This window comes from Carlito syrichta, unplaced genomic scaffold (genome assembly GCF_000164805.1).
Source record: "Carlito syrichta isolate Samal-C Ts95f unplaced genomic scaffold, Tarsius_syrichta-2.0.1 Scaffold316038, whole genome shotgun sequence".
Lineage (NCBI taxonomy): Eukaryota > Metazoa > Chordata > Mammalia > Primates > Tarsiidae > Carlito > Carlito syrichta.
In genome coordinates this window covers 15108-31084 of record NW_007260134.1, presented here as the reverse complement: position 1 = coordinate 31084, position 15977 = coordinate 15108, and the positions used below count along the sequence as shown (strand labels likewise).

The 15977-nt window shown below is 44.5% G+C and overlaps 2 protein-coding genes across 7 annotated transcripts in view; one reads left to right on the top strand and one right to left on the bottom strand.

Annotated features, from left to right (window-relative positions):
- Positions 1-14988, top strand: part of ZNF821 (zinc finger protein 821) — a 20751-nt gene extending 5763 nt beyond the window's left edge. For 3 of the 6 annotated variants that reach the window (XM_021706832.1, XM_008073729.2, XM_021706834.1), the window contains 5 exons: positions 8758-8883; positions 11388-11533; positions 12214-12318; positions 13029-13195; positions 13998-14988. In XM_021706832.1, the coding sequence (XP_021562507.1) occupies positions 8758-8883; positions 11388-11533; positions 12214-12318; positions 13029-13195; positions 13998-14652 (1199 nt within the window). In that variant the 3' untranslated portion in view covers positions 14653-14988. Of the gene's footprint in view, positions 1-8757; positions 8903-11387; positions 11534-12213; positions 12319-13028; positions 13196-13997 lie in introns of all 6 variants that reach the window. The other 3 variants (XM_021706836.1, XM_021706837.1, XM_021706835.1) reach the window with 3 other exon arrangements.
- LOC103276328 (IST1 homolog) overlaps positions 1-15977 on the bottom strand; it is an 85023-nt gene that overhangs the window by 56730 nt on the left and 12316 nt on the right. The window lies entirely within an intron of this gene.

Here is a 15977-nt window from a genome sequence, read left to right as displayed (position 1 = left end):
AATTTTTTGATTTATTATAGAGATGAGGTCTCACCAAGTTGCCCAGGCGGGTCTCGAACTGCGGGCTCAGGCAATCCACTCACCTCAGCCTCCCACTCACCTCAGCCTCCCACTCACCTCAGCCTCCCAAAGGCACAGAATTACAGGCTGAGCCACCGAGCCCAGCTGACATTTTTTTATTTTATTTTTTGAGTTGGAGACTCTGTCATCCAGGCTGGAATACAGTGGCATGCTCACGGCCACCACACCCTTGCCCTGCTAGGCTCAGGCTATCCTTCCACCTCAGCCTTCCAAGTAGCTGGAACCACAGACAACCACCATCATGCTCAGCTAATTTTTCTTGATTTATGGTAGAGATGAGGTCTTGCCAAGTTGCCCAAGCTGGTCTCGAACCCATAGGCTCGGACAATCCTCTTACCTCGGTCTTCCAAAGTGCTGGGGTTACAGGCTTGAGCTACCACATCTGGCTGGTTTTGACATCTTATAGATTAATGAAATTAGGTTAGCAAACTTCCACATACAATTCATTCTTCTATTGAAGTCCTAGAAAAATTTGTGTGAAATGGAACCAGTAGGATACTTCTAGGCGTATATTCTGGAACAGGTGGATGTACAAGGCTACTTAATATACAGGTGAGAAGCCGGGCTCAGTGGCTCAGCCTGTAATCCCACGCCTTGGGAGGCTGAGGTGAGTGGATTGCCTGAGCTCGCGGGTTCGAGACCCGCCCAGGCAACTTGGCAAGACCTCATCTCTACAATAAAATCAAAAATCAGCCGGGCGTGGTAGCACGCGCCTCTAGTTCCAGCTACTTGGAAGGCTGAGGTGGAAGGATCACCGGAGCCCAGCAGGTCGAGGCTGCGGTGACTGGGAGCGGCCACTGCACTCCAGTCTGGGTGACAGAGTGAGACTCCAACTCAAAAAAAAAAAAAAATACAGGTGAGTGGTTTAGGAATTATTTAGAAATTGCTGCTAAAACAGTGAAATGTAGTGAGTCTGGATGTGAGGATTGTAAAGGGAGATAAAATGTAGTCTCTTTTGCATCCAACACAAGGGCTGGGGAAGATTTTCTCCTCTCTGGTTGCAGACGAATATTGATAAAAGACAAATGTGACCCCAAGAAAGCAGGGCAGGAAAAGTACTCCTAGTGGAGGTGATGGGTTAACAAATAAGGCAATTGTAAGAGTTGAGTGTTTGTCTATAAAAGCCAACTGTCCGTGGCCAGGCGTGGTGGGTCACACCTATAATCCCAGCACTTTGGGAGGCTGAGGTGAGAGGATCACCTGAGCTTATGGGTTTGAGACCAGCCTGGGGAACTTGGTGAGACCTCATCTCTACGATAAATCAAAAAATTAGCTGGGCATGGTAGCACATGCCTATAGTCCCCAGCGACTCGGAAGACTGAGGGGGAAGGATCACCTGAGCCCAGCTGGTCGAGGCTACAGTGGCCATGAGCGTGCCACTGCATTCCAGCTTGGGTGACAGAGTGAGACTCCAACTCAAAAAAAAAAAGCCACCTGTTCAAAGACATTGGTTAGATTTGGGGAAAATAACTGGTAGGGTGATGGCATGATTAGAGTAAGGCCAGGAGAGCAAGTAAAGACTTGTGTGACCTATGTCTGCATCCATATGGCATATATCTGTCAACTGTGTCTCCTTCCACCATAGTCAAACCTGAGATGAGCTGGTGTTGGAAAACAGGTGGACAAATAGGCCATGGAGATGGAGAGAATATCACATCAGTTGCAGAAATGCAGTTACCAGAGTCAAGCGAGTGAACATTGTATTGTGGCAGAGTGAGTGGGACTTCAAGGGGGTCATTAAGAGCCTATACTAGGTCGGGCGTGGTGGCTCAAGTCTGTAATCCCAGCACTTTGGGTGGCTGAGGCGAGAGGATTGATTGAGCTCAGGGGTTCGAGAGCAGCCTGGGCAACTTGGTGAGCCCTTGTCTCTATGATAAATTAAAAAATAAGCCAGATGTGGTAGCGTGCACCTGTAGTTCCAGCTACTCAGAAGGCTGAGGCAGAAGGTTCGCCTAAGCCCAGCAGGTCAAGGCTGTGGTAGCTCTGTGGGTGCCACTGCACTCCAGCCTGGGCAACAGAGTGACACTCCAACTCAAAAAAAAAAAAGTCTATACTGTGGGACTGTGAACCCAAACATTCAGCTACAGATAAAGAGTAGGCCTATAGGGAGGGGCTGATTTTCGTGATGCATTTGGGCAGGGAGCTATGGAGGCTTTTCTGGCCTAAGCCTGACCAAAGAAGCAAAGACACTGATATTTGCTAGTTTGTGAGCACTTTCTATTTGTTATTTGGGGACTGAAGCTGACTCTTTTTCAAGAGAACATCTTCTTATTGCCTATGACAATAATGGCAATTAGAAATAAGTAATTTTGGTTTTTTGACCACTTGAGTCTCCTATCACCTGGCAATGAAATGGAACCAACCAAGCATATTGAATTTAATGCTGCTTGTCTATTTAAAGTCAATGGAATGGACTCAAGGTCTTGGAGGCAGGAAAGTCTGCAGCTGCTTTGTTTAAATGTCAAAGCCAATCGACACTTGAGCAGAATAATAGCTGAGCTTCATTAGATTTGCCTTCTGAGAAGAAGACGATTGTGCAAAATGAAACTAAAAGCCCAACTAAAGGATACATGAAGAATCCCACTGCTGTAACCCATCAGCATTTGTCAGAACCACTTTAGAAGCTGATGGGCAGGTCGGGCACCATGGCTCAAGCCTGTAATCCTAGCACTTTGAGGGGCCGAGGTGACAGGATTGCCTGAGCCCATGGGTTTGAGACCAGCCTGGGCAACATGGTGAGACCTTGTCTCTACAAAAAATTAAAAAATTAGCTGGGCATGGTAGCGCACACCTGTAGTTCCGGCTATTTGGAAGGCTGAGGCAGAAGGATTGCCAAACCCCAGCAGGTTGATGCTGGGGTGGCCGTGAGTATGCTACTGCACTCCAGCCTGGGTGATGGAGTGAGACTCCAACTCAAAAAAAAAAAAAAAAAAAAAGAGAAGCCTATAGGCAGATTGCTGTGGCACTTACTGGGTTTACCTCTGGACTGTTTTATTTCTAAATTACTGGCACGATTCTTTCCTCAGAAATATCTAGACATACTCTTATGTTTTGCCCACTTCCTTAATAGACTCGAAGCAGAACTTTTGGAATAAAAGCCCAGAATTGTTATGGAGAAAGTGGTGATGGGCTGAAATCTCTGTTTTAGACCTTCTCCTACCTTCCCAGTCTCACTTCCTTTTGAGTACAAATTTCTGTCAACTGTAGAGAGTTTGAAAATACAGTCTCTTGCACACTTTGATTTATTATGTTTGAACCAAGCAAACCACTAAGAAAAGGAAAATTTATTTTTCTTTAGACCTTTGCTTTCAGATTGCAAAATACATGAGCAACTTAAAACCTTCAACTGAAAGCTTTACAAAGAGGAGGAGGAATACAAGCCTTTGAAGTCCTTTCTCTTCTAAAAATCTCAACTTGTTTTGTCTTCATTCATTCTGTAGCATCCTTGTGAGGTAAATGGCTATGTTCCCAACATGTGATAGCACCTTGGGTTACAAAGACTGTCAGCTAGAAAGGGAATCTGAAGCTTCTTACTCCCAATACTAGCTCATTTTTTCTGAACTGGACACCTGCTCTCTTAGTGAGTATGTTTCAGCTGCTTTACTTAATTGCAGTCAGCTTGAAATTTCATTTATTTAACTGCACCAAGGAGCCAAGTAAGAGAATTGTAAAGTCTTTGCTTTCCTAATAACTTTAATCTGAGTCTTCTTGTCTATTCTCCAAACTTGCTTGCATGGCCTTGTTTTTATCAGGTCTGAAATATTTTAGCCAAGTCAGAGACAAACTGTATTTTCTTGATTTTGTGCCCCCAAAAAGGAAAGAGCATGCCTTGTTTTTTATTTTAGAGCCTAGATGACTCTTTCTCAACTATTAGTAAACTAATAAATACTTACATTGAGTTAGATGGTTGCCCTACATTAATATCTAGGGATGAGAATTTTTTTTAACCTACTCCAACAATCTCAAAATAGAAGGAAATAATTCTACATTTTACAAACAGTCAATTCTATAACATTTCTTAATCACTAGTACCTCTATGGATCACACTATACTTGAGTTAACATGACATACTTTTGGCAGGTCTCTTCTTATGAAAGGATAATTCTGGACAATCGGATTTGGAGATTAGGTAAATAGTAACCACTGGAAGATCATTCACATATCTTTTCCTAGGAGGTCTGCTAAAATTGCTTCTTTTTTATGTTTTTATGTGTTAAATATGTTTTACTTTATGGTGATATTTAAAATAGGAATGGCCTTGAGGAATAAAATTTACCTTATCCTTTTCCCCAAATTAAGAATAGAATAAAATACAAGAGCACAAACTCTTCTTTCCAAACTGCCAAAAAAGGATGACAGAATTAACTTATCCCAGTTATCCTAGGTGAGAGTGCCTACAAGAGTCTTAGATAGGCAAGCTGTATTGGACAGATGCCTCTCTGTTCTGTGAAGGCCTAAATATTTAAATGATATCAGTAAACCAAAGTAAATTTTGAGCTGAAGTTGATGGAGACTAAAATGAATTACTGGTTTATCTTAAAATGTACATATTGTTTTAGATGTCTTTTTACTAATCCAATGGTGATTCTCTATTAAGAAAAGGGGGAGCAGCTGGGCTCGGTGGCTTAGCCTGTAATCCCGCACTTTGGGAGGCTGAGGTGAGTGGATTGCCTGAGTCCACGGGTTCGAGACCCGCCTGGGCAGTGAGACCTCATCTCTACAATAAATCAAAAAATCAGCCGGGCGTGGTAGCGCATGCCTGTAATTCCGGCTACTTGGAAGGCTGAGGCGGAAGGATCGCCGGAACCCAGCAGGTCGAGGCTGCAGTGGCCGGAAGCAGTCACTGCACTCCAGTCTGGGCGACAGAGTGAGACTCGAACTCAAAAAAAAAAAGGGGGAGGCTGAGCATGGTGGCTCATGCCCGTAATCCCAGCACTATGGGAGGACAAGGCTAGAGGGTTGCCTGAGCCCAGGGTTCCAGACCAGCTTGGGCAACTTGGTGAGACCTTGAATCTACAATAAATCAAAAAATTAGCTGGGCATGATGGCTCACACCTGTAGTTCCAGCTACTAGGAATGCTGAGGTGGAAGGATCGCCTGAGCCCAGCAGGTCGAGGCTGCAGTGGCTATGAGCATGCCACTGCACTCCAGCCTGTGTGACAGAGTGAGACTCCAACTCAAAAAAAAAAAAAAGAGGAGAGCTGCTTATTCTTAGTACCTTATAAACCTAGCTGGTTTTTTATTAGATTTCTCTAGAGACCAGAAGTGTCACTGATGAGAATGGTCTGCCCCTTGATTAATTACATGCTAGTGTATAACTTGTTCCTTAGTGCCATGTCTACCCATGGTTCCTAGGTCTTAAAACACGCACCTACCCAAAATAATTCAGTAACTATTCCAGCTGGACTTGGTCTTGTGGTTGCAATATAAACAACATGAAGAAATTAAGTATTTTACTTCTGCAAAGAAGGAAGAGGAAGCACTCTAACACAATTCATTTTTTTGCTTTCCCTAGTAGTCATTTATATCCAATATAGTATCTTAAATATTATAAAGATGAACTTAGAACAGCTTATTTTTCCTTTTCCTGAGGCCTATATAGCTAGAAGTACACTTTAACACAAACCACCTCCATTCTCACCCACAGTATGAATCATAACAGCCATAATGTTAGTTACCAGGCATGGTAACCCATGACGTGGTATCAGAACCATCATTTTTCCTTTTAGTTTCTCACAGTATGAAGGGAATACGAACACTAGGATCAGAGCCATTCTTCTCACATGGAGAGAAGTGTTTGTTTTCAGCAAAATCACTCTGGTGAATCTTCTAACCTTCTAATTATATCTCTACTAGACAGCATTTAAAAAATCTGGACATTAGAAGCTGGGTGTGGTGACTCATACCTGGAATCCTAGGACTTTGGGGAGGCCAAGGTGGGAGGATTGCTTGAGTCCAGGAGTTTGAGACCAGCCTGGACAACATAGTGAGACCTCGTCTCTACAAAAAAAAATTTAAAAATTAGCCAGGCCCTATAATCCCAGTACTTTGGGATGCCATCGTGTGAGGATTGCCTGAGCCCACAGGTTCAAGATCAGCCTGGGCAACTTGGTGAGATCTCACCTTTACAATAAATCAAAAAATTAGCCGGACATGGTGGTACATGCCTGTGGTCCCAGCTATTTGGAAGGCTGAGGCAGAAGGTTCACCTGAGCCCAGCAGGTCAAGGCTGTGGTGGCTGTGAGCATGCCACTGCACGCTAGCCTGGGCACAAAGTGAGACTCCAACTAAAAAAAAAAAAAAATTAGCCAGGCATGGTGGCACTAGACTGTAGTCCCAACTACTTGAGAAGATGAGGCAGAACGATCTCCTGAGCCCAGGAGGTTGAAGTTGCAGTTAGCTGTGATCGTGCCACTGTACTCCAGGCTGGGTGACAAAGTGAGACTCTGACACAAAAAAAGTATATGTGTAGCCGGGCTCGGTGGCTCAGCCTGTAATCCCGCGCCTTTGGGAGGCTGAGGTGAGTGGATTGCCTGAGCCGGCAGGTTTGAGATCTACCTGGGCAGCGAGACCTCATCTCTACAATAAATCAAAAAATCAGCCGGGTGTGGTAGTGCATGCCTGTAATTCCGGCTACTTGGAAGGCTGAGGTGGAAGGATCACCGGAGCCCAGCAGGTCGAGGCTGTGGTGGCCGGGAGCAGCCATTGCACTCCAGTCTGGGCGACAGAGTGAGACTCCAACTCAAAAAAAAAAAAAAAAAGTATATGTGTGTGTGTGTGTGTGTGTGTGTGTACCTATATATATTCATATATTTACAAATATATACATACACACAAACACACATTTGAGTTGGACAAACCTGGGTTTGAATACTTGGCTCTATCACTGACCTTTTCTTTTCAATAAAATATAGGTAGTAATACCTACCACATAGAGTTTTGCCAATAATTAAGGAGAGGTGACAACTGCAAAGCACTTGCCGTAGAGCCTGGAACTTGCACATAGTAACTGCTATAAGTGTTTAGTACTTAGCATATAGTAGATACTCAGTGGATATTTACTATACAGATGGCTAAGTGAATCACAAGAAGCCTACTCCACATCAATTCTTTCATTGCCAAGGACTAGTAGTGCAGACTAACTCACCAATTTGTTTCTCCCATATTGTTGTATCCTGTTCTAGAACCAGAGCCTGTTTATTTTCCTTTTTCTCTTCAGTCAAAAAAGGACCTGGTCTATTGTCAAACATTTCAGTAGGGCTTTTTATTATTCCCTCTTGCTGGCTGGTGAATGTTTCCACTCTGACTGAGATAATAGAAACCTCAAGAAACCCAACTCTCTTTTCTCTTTATGCCTGGTCTCCTAGAAATAAAAGAACACTTAATTGTTAACTCCTCAATAGCCACATGGATCCTGAGCAGAGTTCATTAGAAGTAAGTGTAGCCGGGCGCAGTGGCTCAAGTCTGTAATTCCAGCACTCTGGGAGGCCGAGGCGAGAAGACTGCCTGAGCCCACGGGTTTGAGACCTGGCAGGGCAACATAGTGAGACTTCGTCTCTACAAAAAATCCAAAAAAAAGAGAGAAGTAAATGCAAAATCAGGAATGAGTCCAGGGCTTTTGGATACTGCATACAAAAAAAGACCACATTGTACCAAGACTAGATGAATATTATTTGTTGTAAATCAGTGTGTTTCAAGAAGGTTGTTCCTCAGCAGAAATTAGTTCATATATTATCTGCCCTTCTTCTAGTTCATTATTTAACCAGTTATTGATTTTCTCATGACTAAAAGAATTTAGAGGCGAGGCACAGTGGCTCAAGCCTATAATCCCAGCACTTTGTGAGGCCGGGGTGAGAGGACTGCCTGAGCCTGCGGGTTTGAGACCAGCCTGAGCAGCATAGTGCGACCTCGTCTCTACAATAAATCAAAAAATTAGCTGGGAGAGGTAGCATGCACCTGCAGTTCTGGCTACTCGGAAGGCTGAGGCAGAAGGAATGCCTGAGCCCAGCAGATTGAGACTGTGGTGTCCGGGAGCGTGCCACTGTACTCCAGCCTGGGTGACAGAGTGAGCTCCAACTCAAAAATAAAATAAAATAAAATTTAATAAAATAAAAGACATTAGAAAGTCAGGGAAGAACTTCCAGAGCATTCCTTGGAGGGAAAATAAATGAAAGATAGGCTTAGAGAGATTGTTATTTAGAAGGATCATTTGAAGCACTTGTGTATAGTCAGAGATAGACACTAAGTTGTTTGGACCATGATGCTAGTACATTCAGGTACAGAGATTCTGCCCAGATTTGTTGCCCTATCTTCATCCTATCACTTTGTCTCTTCTTGCTTCTGTCTGCCCCCCCCCATACTGATGGAACGTTGTAAATGGAATTGAGATTCTGCAGTTAAATTTGTGAAGTAGCAATTGATCACCTTTTGAAAGGAGTCAAGACTAGGAGGATTTAAGAGAAGCAAGTGATGCTTTCTAGAGCATCTGGCTTACGGCCCAGGAAGAGCAGCTGCACTCAGTAGCTGTTGGAGGCAGCAAGCTGACTTGGAGATGAATGACCCCATCACAGGGTACCTGCCTGTCTCCTACCTTTGAATGGTCTGACCTTCCAACCAGCTTGCCTGGGAATGTGCTGCCCAGCTGGTGGCCTGACTATTTTTCCTTGTGACCACCAGGGGATCAAGTATTTGCTGGGCTAGAAGAGCAAGCCCGCCAGGCGATGATGAAAACTGATTTTCCTGGAGACCTTGGCAGTCAGCGACAAGCTATCCAACAACTAAGAGATCAGGACTCCAGTAGCAGTGAGTTCTGCACCTTCTGGTAATGACTCAGGGCAATGGGAGAAGAATTATCAGAGTGTGTGTGCTCTGGGGATTGTGCATGGGGGTTGGGAGGAAGACATGAAAAAGGAGATATGTGGATCCTCACTGTCCCTAAAGGTATTCAGAGGTGTGTGGGCATATGTTTATCTAGAGAAACAGGATAGGTTTGGCATTGTTTTTTTAATCATGGACTACATTACTTCATACAGTGCCATACACAGATAGGTTAGTTGGTTGCAATAGGCAGGGATGTAGGAAAAGAATTCATGAAGCAGCCCCTGGATTAGGTCAAATGAAGAAAAAAATTTCTATCTCCTAGCATCTATTTGTAATCAACAAAATGTAAGGGTGGCATTAATGAATTCTTGCCTGAGGCCCAGTTTAAACTTTACACAAGAAGATTTGCTTAGTAATGAGATTATACAGCCATATAAAATTCTGAAGTCAGGTCTTCCCACATCAGTTCCCTAAGTAGATCCCTGTGGTTAAGCAACGGAAAAAATAGTGGCCATTAGAAGTTGACCCTCATGGATTGTCTGTCCTATGTCCTTCTTGAAAAAAAAAGTTTTGAGATGTATTATTGTTATTTCCTAGGAAGATGTCCACACTTTCCTGATGTATCCGTTTGATATTAGTTACTACTAGTGTTAATTCAGAGTGACTTTTCTGATTTTTTTCCACACTTAAGGCTGGGTGAGAACAAAGAGGGAGAAAATTTTACAACCTTCTTGGAACTTGTTTTCACCCAAACTAATAATTAAGCAACATCAACAACAAAAAATAATTTGGCAACTAATTGCTTGTACAGAAAAATGAACTCCCAAATTTCTAGAAAACCTATAGGAGCCATCAGTTTCTTAACAGGTAGGAATTGCAACATCTACAAAAGTCTGATAGGTTTCCATTATGGAAAAGATGCACTATCCTCTAGACAGCACACCTGTATTTTTAATCTTTCTAGTAGAGTGATATATTTGGATTACTGATAAATTACAAAACTTGTTTGATACAACATTGTCTTAGATTAAATTTACAAGCATTTCAAATAAGAAGTTGATGAGAAAACATGGTCTTATCTAATCTGTGCCAGTCCTTCATTATTTTGAAATGGATCCAAAGAAAGGATCTTTGGGCTGGGGAATAATAATACGTACATACCATAGATCTTTCCAGGGCCCAAATCCAGTCCCACCAATGGGCTGAAGTATCTAATAGACACTTGTAACTACTAGCAGATGATTTGGTTAGAGTTTCTCATGAATAAAGTGAATGTAACCAGTTTTGTCCAGGAAGAAGGGAAACGTAATAGGTGTTGCCCACATACTGGTGGATTTAGAAATGATGCAAACGATAGTAGAAGATAAGCAGCACTGTTAGCTAGGAAATCTGAGTCTCATGCATATAGCCTTGTGAAACTGCAGCCTGTATTTCTCTCTTGCTCACATCAGGCCCAAAAGTCCAGAATCTAGGTGGAGTTGGGATAGGGCTGGAGTATGACAGCTTTTTTAGTCTTGTCTTCCTCTTGTGATCCTCAAAGTACTAGCACTTTTTTCCTTTCAGAAAGAACTACCCTTACTACTTATTTTCTTTAATCCCTTTTTTCTCTCTATTTTATAAGCAATAGGAAAAAAAATCAGTTTACATAGCCCCTCCTCACAGCCACATCCTGGCCCCCAAACTGAAACAAACTCAATTCTTACTTTAGTCACAATAAGTTACATTTCAGTGAAGAATGACTCTTCTTCCACTTAATGCATTCAGTTACCCATCATATAATTCAAAGACCCAACAGAAACAATGGATTTACTTAGCTTAGAATGTTGTGTTGCTTGTAGAGTAATAACAGAGTGAATGGGATACCACTATAGACTGCCTGAGGTTGGTTGTTACGCTAATTTTTCCACTGAAGTGAAACAGCCCTTTCCCTATAAAGTGACATCATACTGCTGCCTCTTTTATTGATAAGAGAGAAGAAAAACTTACTGGTGTTTCTGTAATTGTGCTTTGGGGTTTGCTGGGAGAAAACAGATTAGTGGGGCTCAGAGTAGAACAGTATAGTGACACCATGGAGAGAAATTGTACAGTAGGGTTATGGAGAAAAGTAAGTAATAAAATCAGTGGAAAGTGTTAGTAAGAGGTAGTGTCTGTGGGAATGAGCTTGGTGTGGGGTGCCTAGTATGCAAAGTATGAGATATTTGAGAATCATGCATAAGAGGATTATTTTTATGATTATGTAGAGGGCCCAGTAACCATTTTCAATCAATTTTGCCTCAGATTTTATCTTTAGTGTGTATGTGGCATAATAAATAAGAACTATAGCTGGTTTCCACTTGACATGATTTATTCTCAACTAAGTGCTGATATAAACGATTATGGAAGATATGAAAATGTTTTCAATTATAGCTGCAAACTCTAGGATGGATAGCAACTCAGGATGTATTCATGCAAAAAACCAGAACAAGTGACCAGTTTGTGTGTTCCAGGTGACAGTGAGGGTGATGAAGAGGAGACCACACAAGATGAAGTCTCTTCCCACACATCAGAGGAAGATGGAGGGGTGGTCAAAGTGGAGAAAGAGTTAGAAAATACAGAGCAGCCTGTTGGTGGGAACGAAGTGGTAGAACATGAGGCAAGTGACAAATGGCCCCTGAGTCCAGGAACACCCTACCCTGCTACTGTGCCCTGATGCTCCTCACCCCTGTATAGCAGTCTTGCCTTTGACAATCTCCTGGGCCTTTGTATGAAGCCTTTTCCTTCATGGCACTGGAACTCACACCTCAAACACACAGTTCTCATGACACCCAGCTTTCCTTTACCACCCACATGTCACTGCACCCATACACTGCTCTCTTTCCTAAAGCTTCCCACTTCTTTCCAGACAGAATAACCACATCTGTAAAATAGAAAGCTTACTTCCCAAGGTGTACTCTTGAATATGCTTGCAAATTTAAGTCACAGTGTTACCTGAGGTGTCACCTTCTCACTGAATTGTTTCCTGATGGCTCTTGCAAGGAGCATGACAGGGGAAGCTAATCATTTCTCTGCAGTGTTTACCTTCAGGGAAAAAGAGATCAGCTCTCTCTGAGGCAATCCTGTGTTCTCCTGGCTAGAAGCCTGGGAGAAAATGAAGATGGGAGCAAATGTAATTTCTTTTCAATTATTGCTTTTTCCTTCAGCCCACAATGGGAAGCTAAGGATAACATATGACATCTGGTTGGGCTTCTTTAACAGGATACCCTGTTTAAGGTGGGGGCAGGGAAGCAACTAGTATAAAGAGTCCTAATGACTTGCCTATCTGTTGAATTGCAGGTCAGAGAGAATTTGAATTCTGACCCTTTGCTTGAACTCTGCCAGTGTCCCCTCTGCCAGCTAGACTGTGGGAGCCGGGAGCAGCTGATTGCTCATGTGTACCAGGTATGGCGTGGGGAGCTACATGCTCTGGAACATGAGCATGGGCAGCTTGTTTGTAGCCTAGATCCTGCTTTGGTCTTTGCCTCTGGCTCCAGAAGGAATCTTGAGTTGTTGCTTCCATTAAGATTCTGCTCCAAGCCAAGCGTGGTGGCTCTCACTTATACTCCCAGCACTTTAGGAGGCAGAGGCGAGAGGATTGCCTGAATCCAGGGGTTCGAGACCAGCCTGGGCAACTTGGCGAGACCTCTTCTTTACAATAAATTTTTAAAAAAATTAGCCGGGCATGATGGCAAACACCTGTAGTTCCAGCTACTTGGAAGTTTGAGGTGAAGCTTCTAGATTTGGCCTTCATTGCTCCCTTAACATGTACTTGTACCAGCACAGTGTGAGCCAGAGAGACAGAGAGAAATTATCCCGAGCATGAACTCTCAGGCTCTAAAGAGAGCTCTGACACTCCATTGTTCCTCAAGCCAGCCACATGTCCCAGAATGTAGTCAGAACTCAAGCTAAGGAGATCTGAGCAATGGTCTGAATGACCAGGCCCTCTGGCTCAAGAGACTATGAGTTTTCTAGGGGCTAAGTGAAGAGAATAGTTGCAAGTCCCTTGTTCTGAGTCAAAGGAAAGGGGGATATTTCCTAGATAGTAGTTTCTGAGTGGGTGCAGGTTGTCCTGAAGATAGCACATACTGACAGGTGAAGGCTCTGTTTTACAGCACACTGCAGCGGTGGTGAGTGCCAAGAGCTACATGTGCCCTGTCTGTGGCCGGGCCCTTAGCTCCCCGGGGTCACTGGGTCGCCACCTCCTAATCCACTCGGAGGACCAGCGGTCTAACTGTGCTGTGTGTGGAGCCCGTTTCACCAGCCATGCCACTTTTAACAGGTTAGCCGGGCACCTATCCCTATTGTGCTGGGAGAAATTACTGGGTATGGGTTCTGCTTTCTCAAGCCAATGCGAAGGCCAGAGATAGGTAATGCAAAGGCTCATGACTCATGACTATTTGGGAATACAAGCACGGAGGCTAGGAAATAAGCCTATTCCATCAGATATCCCCAAAGGAAAATGAATTCCCTTTTATTTTCCCACTGGAATAGTATTTTAACTAGAAAGAAATGTAGGAAAGTCCAAGAACATTCATAATAAAGCACGGAAAAAGAACTTACAGGGTGCTGAGACATAGTCTCCACTGTGTCCTAGGAAGACTGGAACCATGTGAACATCGTGTCCTTGTCCCATTTGCCTAGTATACAGTGCAGAGTCTATCTTTGTACTGCAGACAGTGTCAGGGGAGGAGGAGATAAGTCAGTGGTCTGCACCCTGCCTGAGGGAGGTCTCCACCTTCAGGAGCCTTCATTCCCACAGAAAGAATGCCCCTGCACAGCTCTTACCAAACACCATCATTCCAGCTTGAATGAAAACTTCATATTGTAAGGATTCGTCTGATTTCTGGCATGTTGCTGTGGCAGTTGGCTCAGTCATTATCTCCAGGTTGGCTTTAAGACTTGGTAGATACACTCACCCAAAAAGAAGGGATGGAGAAGTAGAAGAGGTCTGTCAAGCAACCAAACTGAATCCTAGTAGTGAACTTGGAGCAACTGGCCTTGTAGGAAAAGAGTAAGCCAGGGCTGAAGTCTTGAGCCTTGCTGGAAGGAGACACTAACCATCCAACATTTTTGCTTTCCAGTGAGAAACTTCCTGAAGTACTTAATATGGAATCCCTACCCATAGCCCACAATGAAGGCCCCTCCAATGCTGAGGGGAAGGACATTGCCTTTAGTCCTCCAGTGTACCCTGCTGGAATTCTACTTGTGTGCAACAACTGTGCTGCCTACCGTAAGCTACTGGAAGCTCAGACCCCTAGTGTACGCAAGTGGGCCCTACGTCGACAGAATGAGCCTTTAGAAGTACGGCTGCAGCGGCTGGAAAGAGAGCGCACGGCCAAGAAGAGCCGGCGGGACAATGAGACCCCCGAGGAGCGGGAGGTGAGGCGCATGAGGGACCGTGAAGCCAAGCGCCTGCAGCGCATGCAGGAGACAGATGAGCAGCGGGCACGCCGGCTGCAGCGGGATAGGGAGGCCATGAGGCTGAAGCGGGCCAATGAAACCCCAGAGAAGCGGCAGGCCCGACTCATCCGAGAGCGAGAGGCCAAGCGGCTCAAGAGGAGGCTGGAGAAAATGGACATGATGTTGCGAGCTCAGTTTGGTCAGGACCCTTCTGCCATGGCAGCCTTAGCAGCTGAAATGAACTTCTTCCAGCTCCCTGTAAGTGGGGTGGAGTTGGACAGCCAGCTTCTGGGCAAGATGGCCTTTGAAGAGCAGAACAACAGCACTCTGCACTGAACCACACCCTCCTGCCTGCATTCCTGCCCACCTGCCCATCTACCCAAGCCCATGGGGACCAGTGCTGCCACCACCCACAAAGCCCTGTCCTTGCTGCTAGAGGCAGGCCTGGGTTTGTTGCAGGTGGACTGTGTACCCCTTGCATGTGGGAGGATAATGGAGTCAGGAGGGACCTGGCTTAAGGCAGCACTGGCTTAAGGCAGCACGAGGGAGCCGGCACTCCAGAGAATTCAACTCCCCAGCCCGTTGCTGCAGGTTGTGCTTCTAGGACTGTGGGTCCCCAGTGTGGCCCATGACATTGTGAGGGCAAATAAATTAATTTTATCTTTACTGGGCCTTTCCTGTTTTTCTCTCAATTTCATTCTAGCAAATGAAGTGATCTAGGAGATACCCGAGTAGGAAAGGTCTCAGGCAGGGACTTCTGGAGGCTTGCTCTTTTCTGAGGGAGGGTGCTCTGTAGCTTAGGCTGTCCAAGCAGAGGCCCCTTATTTGGGCCTTTGCAAGTTGATGAAGAATAACTATAACATTGAAGAAAGATCCAGCCAGGTGCAGTGGTTCACGCCTGTAATCCCAACACTTTGGGAGGTGGAGGTGAGAGGATTGCCTGAGCCCAAGGGTTTGACACCAGCCTGGTCAACTTGGCGAGACCTTGTCTCTATAATAAATAAAAACAGCCTTGTGTGGTGGTACGCACCTGTAGTTTTAGCTGTGTGGAAGGATCACCTGAGCCCAGCAGATTGAGGCTGCGATGGCCGGGAGCATGCCACTGCACTCCAGCCTGGGCGACAGAGTGAGACTCCAACTCAAAAAAAAAAAGGCCAGGTGTATCTTATGCCTATAATCCCAGCACTTTGAGAGGCTGAAGTGAGAGGATTGCCTGAGTGCACGGGTTCAAGACAAGCCTGGGCAAATTGGTGAGACCTCATCTCTACAATAAAATTTAAAAATTAGCCAGCATGGTGGCGCATGCCTGTCGTTCCAGCTACTTCAAAGGCTGAGGTGAAAGGATCGCCTGAGCCTAGGTTGAGGCTGTGGTGGCCGTGAGCATACCACTGCACTCCAGCCTGGGCAACAGTGAGACTCCAACTCAAAAAACAAAAAACAAGATTCAATGCTGATTTTGCGAGGATCAATTCCCTCAACCATAATGAAGATATCTATGGTCCCAAGGGCTATTTAAACCTAGTTTACCTCTTCCAAACTCATAATTGGCGTTTTCTAAAGACTATACTTATTTTTTTATTTTTATTTTATTTTATTTTTTGAGTTGGAGTCTCACTCTGTCGCCCAGACTGGAGTGCAGTGGCCACTCCCGGCCACTGCAG